General features: G+C 40.0%; 1 protein-coding gene across 1 annotated transcript in view; it reads left to right on the top strand.

The window, feature by feature from the left end:
* Nucleotides 1-10,172, top strand: part of ush2a (Usher syndrome 2A (autosomal recessive, mild)) — a 113,310-nt gene that overhangs the window by 38,695 nt on the left and 64,443 nt on the right. The window contains exons 9-12 of the mRNA XM_037693645.1: nucleotides 4,659-4,854; nucleotides 5,110-5,240; nucleotides 5,369-5,375; nucleotides 8,974-9,127. Of these exons, the coding sequence (XP_037549573.1) occupies nucleotides 4,659-4,854; nucleotides 5,110-5,240; nucleotides 5,369-5,375; nucleotides 8,974-9,127 (488 nt within the window). The remainder of the gene's footprint in view (nucleotides 1-4,658; nucleotides 4,855-5,109; nucleotides 5,241-5,368; nucleotides 5,376-8,973; nucleotides 9,128-10,172) is intronic.

Genomic DNA, 10,172 nt, shown 5'->3' with positions numbered 1-10,172 from the left:
GGGGGGGGGGGGGGGGTGAGGTGGCGACCGGCACAGACCCACCCCCTCCCCAGAGAGCCAGCAGTGCCCGTTCTCCTCCCCAACCCTTGCCCAGAACCCTAAATGTCTACATGCTACATATGAGTGGGCACAGGTCCTGGAGGTGAGAATGATTACTCATCCCACCCCCTATATGCCATCGTGTGCCCAATCCAGACCCTATATATGCTTGTGTCATGAGAATGTTATATTTGAGTGTCTAGGTTGTTTAATAAAATTGGGACCCATGTCTCCACGAACCATGGAGATGGAGGATCCTCCCCGCAGCTCAGTAGTGCACCTGAACCCCAAGGCCTTGCTTGAGTGGTGGTGTGGGCGGAGGAAGATGTTGGGATGTGGAGGAACAACTGTATCGCAATAATTTCTGAGACAATTAATCGCCCAGCAAATTTGTTATCATGACAGGCGTAATAACAATATTGATATTTTTAACTGCCCTGTACAAAAATGTTTTATCTGAAATGGTATTGACATATATTTTGGGTTTCAGAGTGAACATAGAAGTTGCTTTTGTGTTTGCATCCATATGCATGTTAGACTTTGATAGCTAGTGACGTTAAGTGATGTTGCCCAGAATCTCTGCAGCCTAAGTCTGCTTCAGCAGCAGATTTTCACCTGCTGGGTTAACCGGGTTAACTTTTCTGTAGATACACACAAAATGGGTGTGTACACACAAGCATTCTTACACATACACAAGCCAGTGCCATGACCTTTCCTGTGAGAGCGTGAAATTGGTCGTGGCATTTTAGGATAAGATGAGTTGTCCCGGTGGATTTACACTCACGCACACACGCACAGATGCTTATGACAGGCCATCTGAATGTCCACATATCCATTAGAGCAGTCTCCTCACTCAGCAGGTTTTGTCCAAACAGTCAGAGTGAAAATGTGTTATTCTTTTCTCTGCTTCACAGTCCAAAATGTCTTCATTCACACTGACACACACACACTTGCTGTTTTCACTGTCAGAGGAAGAAAATGAACAAGCGTGCTTAAAATAAATATTAAAGTGCTGGTTTGATTTGTTGAGTAATGCAGCCTTTTACTGCACATTGTCCTCTCGTCAATCAAGAATATTTTAATTACTTGAATACCATCCATCCATCCACCCACCCATCCATCCATTCATTGTCTTTACTCGCTTCTTCCTTTTTGGGTCATGAGGTTCACTGGTGCCCATATCCAGCAGTCACTGTGCGAGAGTCGGGGGACACCCAGGACACGTCTCCAGTCCATCACAGAGCCACAACGGGACAAATGAGACAAACAACCATTCACTCTCTCACTCGCACCTTGGGACAATTTAATTACCAATCAGCCTAACATACATGTTATTGGTCTGTGGGTGGAAACCGGAGTATCCAGAGAAAACTCACACATGCACAGAGAGAACATGTAAACTCCACCCAGAGGGGTCCCAGGCCAGGATTTGATCCAGCAACCTTCTTGCTGAGAGGCAACAGTTCTATCAAATGTGCCATCATGCCGCCCCTACTTAAATACTACGTTTTGGATTTATTTGAAGAAAAATCTAAAATATTTTAAGCCATTTTTTGCAAACAGTGACTTATATTTAACCACTGGCAGAATTACCCTGCTGTCCGCACAACAAAATTCTTTTTGGCTGTTCTTAGTTTTAATTTACTGTAGCTGTCGAGTGACACGCTGCACAGAAGGAAAAAAAAAAAAGACTAAGAGAAGCAATAGATTAAAAATCAGACCGACTCGGTCTTCTTTTTGCACTGCTACAGTGTGTAAATGATGGAGCACCATCAAAACCTTTTGTATGTGGAAGAGAATGAACTCCCAAACACCAGTCCCTCAACTAATTAGCAGGCAGGGAAAAAGGTAAGGTAACGCAATGCTGAATGAAAAGAAAAGAGAAGAAAGAATAAATCCTCTCTCTTTCATTTAGTATGGTAATATTTTCCTCTCACATACTCACTGGGTATGAGAACAAGCAGTTGGGGGACAGTGGAGACAGGGAGAAGCAAGCACAAAAGGGGAGAGATGGAAAACTGGGAGAGATGTATGGAGTGATTTGTTTTTCAGAGCAAAAAAAGAAGAAAATAGGATACAAGATGGAGGAGCTGGAAAGAAATTAAATGAACGTAAGGAATAAAAAGAGTGGTGGAGAACACCACCTTTGCTCTATGTCTCATCCTAATGGATGGCATAAAAGTGTTATGTAGCAAATAAAGAATGGAAAGTATATTTAAATGAAAGAGTTTGGAGCACAGAGCCAAAGATAGACAAGTGAGTAATGACAGATGGTCTGAAATGAAGATGTATGAACAAAAACAGGCAGAAAGTTTCTGTAGGTATAACAGAAAGATTTGACTCCAAACGTCATGGCAGATGGATGCACAGGGAGCCTGACAGAATAAATGGGAATGTGCAAAAAACAGAATTCTGAAGGAATTTCATGACAAACCATTTCCTCTGTTCTGCTTGTGTGTTTGTTTTTACTTTTGTTTTATGTGTGCACACATCTTGTCTCTAGAGAATTATCCACTGCTTCATTAGGTTCTGTTCATATTCAGTTCTCAGTAAGCGGAGCAGCAGATGTGCTACACAAATCTGTCACCGCTGACGCACACAGACACACATATACTCGGCACTATACAAGGTGCTAGTGATATCCTGATGCATGTTCAATAATCCAGGTAGATAAATCTAACAAGGTTGTAAGGTCCTCTGGACGGAGTCTTCTTTGTTGTTAGATGCATAGGGATGTAACTCAGATTATTTAAGAAATTGTTTTGATTTAAAATTTTATTAGTTTAAATTTAAGTAAGAAAAAGACAATTATAGCAGTTTGGGAGTAAATATTTAATATTTAAATTTAAACTTTAGTCATTAATTTAGTTTAACGTTTTTCTTGGTGTAGAGGCAGGGCAGCCGGCTTGGGACCCAAAAGTCCCAGGTTCGATCCCCAGTCACTGCACATCACGTGGCGTCTCTGGGCAGCATGCCTCATCCCCAAAATGTCCCCCGGGCGCTTTCAATAGCTGCCCACTGCACCACCTGGTGGTGGATGGGTTAAATGCAGAGACTAATTTCGCCATTGTATGGAAACATACAGTGCTGACATTGTGATGACATTATTATTATTATTATTCTTAGTTCATGTCTTAGATCTTAATACTGTTTTTCTTTTACATTTTACACACAGTTACACAGTTGCAGAAATGAGTCTTAGTTTTATATCTTTTTTTTATTTTTTATTTTACTGATGTTTCTCTTTTACCTTCATGCCAGTCTTTCTGAAATACAAAAGTAGGGCCCCTTCCCCCAGTTTCTATCTATGCTCTGCCCCTCCTCCCCTTTTCCCCCTTTTCCCCCCACCCCACCCCACTGCCTCTTTTTATCTGTGTGTCATACATAATAGACCCAGTGCAGGCTCACACGTGTCACACATGGGAGGAACTCCTGTGTTTTTTAATACATTTTTAATCCTGCCATTTGTTGCCCCCCTTGTCCATCATAATTTGTACTGACTGCTGAACAAAATCAAAGGACTTGTACTTGCTGCTTCTAGCCTCTGCTGCTCTCTGCTACTAAAAAAAGGCATTTAACCCCCCCACACACACCTTAACATGTTTATTATGACATGAAAGTGGGACCATGTGAAATATCTTGCTGTTCCTCATTAGATGTCTGATTTACCTCTGCTGTGTGTGGGTGTGTGGATGTGTGTGTGTGTGTGTGTGGGGGGGGGGGGACATGTTCCCTATATGGTAGATAATACCTTGTGTTGTTTCTATTGAGTTCTGTGTATTATACTTTTCTTTCTTTAGAGTTAGATTTACACGGACCACTGACAACTCTCTTTACATCACCCCTTCATTCATTAACTTTCTGTCTTTAAAACTGCTTTTTTTTCCCTCTCTTAGAAAAAATCATAATTTTTTCTATCATCATAAGAAAAAAAAGTTACATAATGCAGAGATTTTTCTCCAGTGGCAGCATTGGATTAAACATCCTGTAAATTTTTGTTTTGAAATTTTTACACAAATGCCATTTCTTGTGTAATGATGGTTTAAGTATTATAACGTTCATCACACTTGTTTTCTTTAATTGATTCTGTATGTTTATATGTAAAACTTTTAGCTTCAACAGAGTTGTATGTTTGCTTTTGTCTTAGCGGTTTGGAATGTTTTTTGTTCAAATCAGCGAGTTAGTAAATGAATGATTTAAAGTGATGTCCACAGCTACATGTCTTGGTATGAGTTTGACTGCAAAGATGCTAATAAACAAGATTTTATAATTTATTTTTATTTTTAAATAGAACTAGAAAAATGAAATGTCTTTCAACAACTGTCTTTCTGTTGCATAAAAATACATGGGGCCGAGATGGCAGGGCGGCCGACTTGGGACCCGAATGTCCTGGGTTTGATCCCCAGTCATTGCACATCTCGTGGTGTCTCTGAGCAGAACACCTCATCCCCAGTTGCTCCCTGGGCGCTTCCAATGCCCACTGCTCCACCTGGTGGTGCTGGTGGTGGATGGGTTAAATGCAGAGAGCTAATTTCACCATTGTATGGGAACATAAAATGATGACAATACATACACATTATTATTATTATTATTATTAGTATTTAAATTTTGTTTTGCAGTGTCAGCGTTGTGAACCCCTCTACAATGACAAACCATTCAGGTCAGGTGATCAGCTCCAACCAATGAACTGCCGACCTTGTCAGTGTCACGGCCACGCCTTCTCTTGTCATTATGACATCCTATCTGATGACCAACCAGATGAGCACTATCAAGGAGGAGGAGGAGTCTGTGACTACTGCATGCACAACACCACAGGTGCACTTTTAGTTTATAAGTTAATGCACGAGCTAGGTTTATGTTTAAGCATTTGTTAAATTCAAATTATTTCAGGCAATTACAAACAGGGGCCTAGTGCATATACCTCTGCCTGGATTATTTTATTTTGTAGACTAAGACTGAAATATACATACACATTTAAACATGAGGGTCCCACGTATGGTTTTTCTGGTTTGTATCAATTTTTGTATCCATTGTTCTTTATTGCACCCTGTGTCCGTTACTTACTCTAAGGAAAGAACTGTGAGCTGTGTACAAGTGGCTTCTTCAGGCTGGAGGACTTTGATCCAACTTTAGTTGATGTGTGTCAACCCTGTAATTGCCACACTGCTGGAACAGTCGATGGCAGCACAGTGTGCAACCAGGTACACATAAACACATACTGTTACAAAGCAAGATGTCGATCCCTTAAAAAAATGGAAAAACTGAAAAAGGGATTAATGTGGTTGCTCACTCATTTTTCCTTTGTTCTTCCTGTGTCTGTCTTTATTAGGTTGGAGGTCAGTGTCGGTGCAAAGCTGCGGTAACAGGCCGTCAGTGTGCAGACTGTTTGCCTGGCTGGTTTGGTCTCAGTGCCTCAAATCCAAATGGCTGCATGTCATGTAATTGTAGTGACCTGGGTGTCATCAAAACCTTGACAAGAGCAGTTTCCATCTGCAACCAAAACACAGGACAGTGTCACTGTAAACCCCATGCAACAGGTAAACCTTTGACAAACTATATGCTATTGTTTTGTTTAACTTCTGTGTTTCTATGTTATATTTATTTGTGTCAGAGAAGTCATTGTTCCTTTGCATTTAAGGACTGGTGTGAAGGGTTTAAAGACAAGCTCCTGGATCCTTACCATGCAAACCAGAGTACTTGACTAAAGTTGTGAATTAAATTCTTAAAAATGATACATATCAGTAAAAAGTACTTCCTGGTATATTACCACAGCAGCTTCAGAATGCTTAAAAACATACTTATGGAGCAGTGAAGTGTTTATATGCAATAGATTCCAGGTTGGCTTAGATCTCCAAGGACTTCAAAATGAGATGTAATATGTAATTTAAGACATTGCAAATAACAAATGACCGCAAACTGTGTAACACACATTGATGAGTTATTTTCATACTTACCTCTTTTAGTTTTGCTCTCTAGAAGGAAAACACTTAGTTACATAATGCAAAAGCAAAAAAGTGATTGCTTCCACACCTTTCAGAATTTCTTATCATTGCATCCTATTAATAAAACCATGCAAGATGTCTTAATGCTAAAATAGAATTTACACCAGGCTCATAGCAAAGTAAATCTATCCCTCAGTTTGCTTAATTGTCTTGCAACTCTGCCTTTATTATTCTATAATACAAATTGTTTTTGAGGTTTAAAGAAATGAAAATTTTTTACCCTAAGTGTGCATTACAAAACAAACGTGCAAATACACATTGTGATGGACTCAAACGTCCCAAAGTGATGTGGCTGCCAAAATAAACTGGCTTTTCTGCTGGTAGTGCTTCCAGCCGTTGTGCCTCTCTTTTTGATAAATGGTTTCACTCTCTCCCCTGTGCGTCTTTGAAGACCAAGCTCGTATGAAATGCAAAACTGGCCAATGCTTCTCAACTCTACGCATCATGTGCATTGCTAAGCCTTGCTACCAAGGGTCCATGTTGTGCGTGTGAGCGTGGGCATGTGCACTGATGGTGTTTTTATCTGCTCTTGTTGGTGTGTATTTGTAAATGAGATGGATGAGGCCATGTGTTCAAGTACATTTGTTTTTGCTTAGCTCTGTTTATTGTATGTAGGAGTGTTTGTACATAAAAAGTGTGTGTTTGTGCATGTGTGTGCACGTATGCCATCAAGGACTAAGCTGGTATTTAATTCTCTAATTCAGTGCCAAGTTGATTAAAACAAACTGCTGCAGCCCCTTATATTTTTCACACTTTCTTCTTACAAGACCCTTTTTTTCCCCGTCCTTGTTTGTTTGGTTGCTCCCACAGGTATTTTTCAGAAATGAGATTTGATTATGGCAATTTATTACCGCCAAGCTGATACTTTGAGCTGAGCAATGGCAGGCACGCTTTAGAAGGATGGGATTGAAATGTGCGCACACGGACGCAAATACACACATGCAGAAAAATGTGTATGCTCATAACAAGGTGCCAGAGTGCAGTGTGTACGTAATAGTGTTTGAAATGGTGATGCATGAGCCTGTTAACCAGCTGGCTCCTGATAAAAAGCTTGGCCATGGCCTGAAAATACACACACAGACACACACAAGCGCATACGTTGGCAAGTGAACACAAAATACATTGTTCCTCTTCTGATCTAATATCTTCTAACACAATCCATTCTCCTAAATTCTCACTTTTCTTGTCATTTTGTTGACTTAAAATCTCTTATTCTCATTTCCTTTGTAATCCCAGTTTTGATTTTTTGCCTTTTTAAATGTATTTTAAAGTTGGAAGTGGCAAAAATAATACTGATGCTACCTTATGAACTCAGTGTTAATAACATTAAAACGAAATGTATCTAGTTTTCTCTATACACTAAATTTTGAATTATTTATAAATTGGTGAATATGAAAAAGTTTCAAGTAAAATAAACTTCAACTGATGTTGTGTTTAGACGTCAGTTTTCTGACCTGCATATGAACATGCACACTTGCACATTGTTTATTTGCACTTTAACAAACAGAAATACATTTTATTGTTAAATTTATGTTAAATATGATCTGCGGAGAGAAATATCCCTATATCTATAAAATCATTAAAGTGGGCAGGCCAGGGAAAATACCAAGTTTTTACTGCCCAAAGAGTAGGACACATCCATGTGCACTAACACAGAAGTACCTGCATGTTTCTATTAATCGGTGCATGGTCACACACATTCACTGCCACCCACATATGAACATGCGCTCCCTCATAAATGACTGTGGTGACTGCATTGCCCCAAGGCATCCATTTAGGGACAGATTGCCTGTCATAGAATACGTATGGCATATTCAAATAAGACTTGCACACATGTACACACACACACACACACACACACACACACGCATGCACACACACACACACACACACACACACACACAGCATATCATATTTTAACTAGCCTTAGAGCCAAGCACTGATTCTTGTTAAAAAGTCTCTCACACGATGAACCTGGTGTTTACGCCTGTTCATGATTATTGAATACAATTACAAGTGAAACAAATTGGGTAAGAATTATTATGTCTACTCTGAACATGTAAATTATATATTAAAAAAAAAGAAATATACATGTCATTTAAATTAAAAATCTAAATGACAAGAAGCTAAAAGCAAACTGTTGTTTGGTCAATTCAGTTTTGTCTTTATTTCTTTTATGTCTCTAATTTCCTTCATCAAAATATCAGGAAGCTGCTGCAGGTTTTGAATTATTCATTAGAACATTAGGTCCCTTTCTTCTTCTGACGAGTTAAAATGTATTCCTGTTAAATAGCAACCCCTCGAAAACTATTTTTAACAGGAAAACAATGTTTTTATTGTTAATGCATTTAATAAATATTTTGTTTTTATTTTGATATCTTGCTTTTTTTTTACACCATGACTCATTTTTATGTTTATGTTTCAGTCTTGCATCTCTTCATTTTCTTTCTTTCTCCCACTTCATTCTTTTCTTATAGTTGCTGAATTTATTATTTTATTTATTGCTCAGTAAAATTAAGTGTTTGGCCTTAGGTGAGTGATCCATCATAAGTAGAGGGCCTGGTCCTAATGATGGCAGTTTTATTCACTCACTCACCTTTTCTATTGCTCTTTCTCTGTCTGTCTGTCTGTGTGTGTCTGTCTGTGTCCGTCTGTCTGTCTTTCTGTGTCTGTCTGTGTCTGTCTGTCTGTCTTTCTGTGTCTGTCTCTGACAGTCTGTTTGTCTCTGTCTGTCTGTGTCTCTCACACGCACTCAGGTCTGCTCAAAAACTAGACTAAATACAGTTTTGTGTATAAATATGCAACAACTAACACATTTTTGCACTTTATTTTCACCTGATCAGATTGAGCTCTGCACTTTCTTTATCGTTTCTTAAAATATAATTTCATTCTGTTTATTTGTGTCTTTTTCTCGCTCTTTCTCTGTTTCCAGGTCTGTCATGTGACCGCTGTGAGTTTGGTTATTGGAACCTTTCCCACCCAGACGGCTGCATCCCATGTGACTGTGACCTCTTAGGTTCTCTCAGCTCATTCTGTGAGCCTGAGGGGGGCCAGTGTGAGTGTAAGCCCGGGGTGGGGGGCCGACAGTGTGACTCTTGCGGCAGCGGCTTGCATGGTTTAGGACACAAGGGATTTTGTGCCCCTTGCAACTGTTCATATGATGGGACAGTACCAGGAACAGACTGTGATCCATACACAGGCCAGTGTGTGTGCAAGGCATGTATATCTTTTTCATACTCGGTCAAGTTTATACGCCGGCGTAAGCAGGACGTATTATGATATAGTCTCCATGTGTACGTATGAATGTACACGTTCTCTTGTCCCTAAAATAGTGACTAACATCTACCTGAATCTTTGCCTGTGAACAGATGAAATTCAAAGTAAATATATTTTGAAAGAATATAACAGAAATTTTGTTTATGAATACATTTGCCAACAGATTAGAAAATTAAAAATATACAGTAATCCCTCGCTACTTCGCGGTTCGTTTATCGCAAACTCGCTCTATCGCGATTTTTCAAAATAAGATTGGACGTGACACACAATTGGCTGATTGATGGATGAGCCACATGACACGATCTGCATGGAATTTTTATCCATCCATCCATCCATCCATTATCTTCAGCCTTTTCACACTCTGATGCGAACTGCTCCAGTGAGAGCTGAAGATCACGGCACGATGATGTCAACAGGACCACATCATCTGCAAAGAGCAGAGATGGAATCCTGAGACCACCGAACTGGAAACCCTCTGACGGCTTGTTGCACTGAGAAATTCTGTCCATAAAAGTTACGAACAGAATCGGTGACAACGGGCAGCTCTGGCGGAGTCCAACTCCCACCCTGAAGGGGTCCAACTTACTGCCGGCAATGCGAACCCAACTCTTGCAACAGGGGTGCTCCATGGAATTTTTGTTTAAAACTAATTATTTTTCATTATTTAGCACCTGCTGCACATTTGTGCAGTCCAGAGCAGCAGAAAAAGCGTCCTCCTGCACCTTTGTGCAACCCATACTGTAGGATAAACTTCCTGTTGCAGCTGATCAGCTGTTCTTCGTGCAAAGTGTAGAAGTGGGCGTGGCCAAGAGCGCTTGCAGGTGGCAAAGAGCAAAGGAAGCAGGGAGCTGAAAT

The sequence above is a fragment of the Nematolebias whitei genome, chromosome 2, assembly GCF_014905685.2.
Source record: "Nematolebias whitei isolate Nwh7 chromosome 2, NemWhi1, whole genome shotgun sequence".
Lineage (NCBI taxonomy): Eukaryota > Metazoa > Chordata > Actinopteri > Cyprinodontiformes > Rivulidae > Nematolebias > Nematolebias whitei.
Note: the sequence above shows the minus strand (reverse complement) of the source record. Positions and strands in the feature narration are given on the sequence as shown.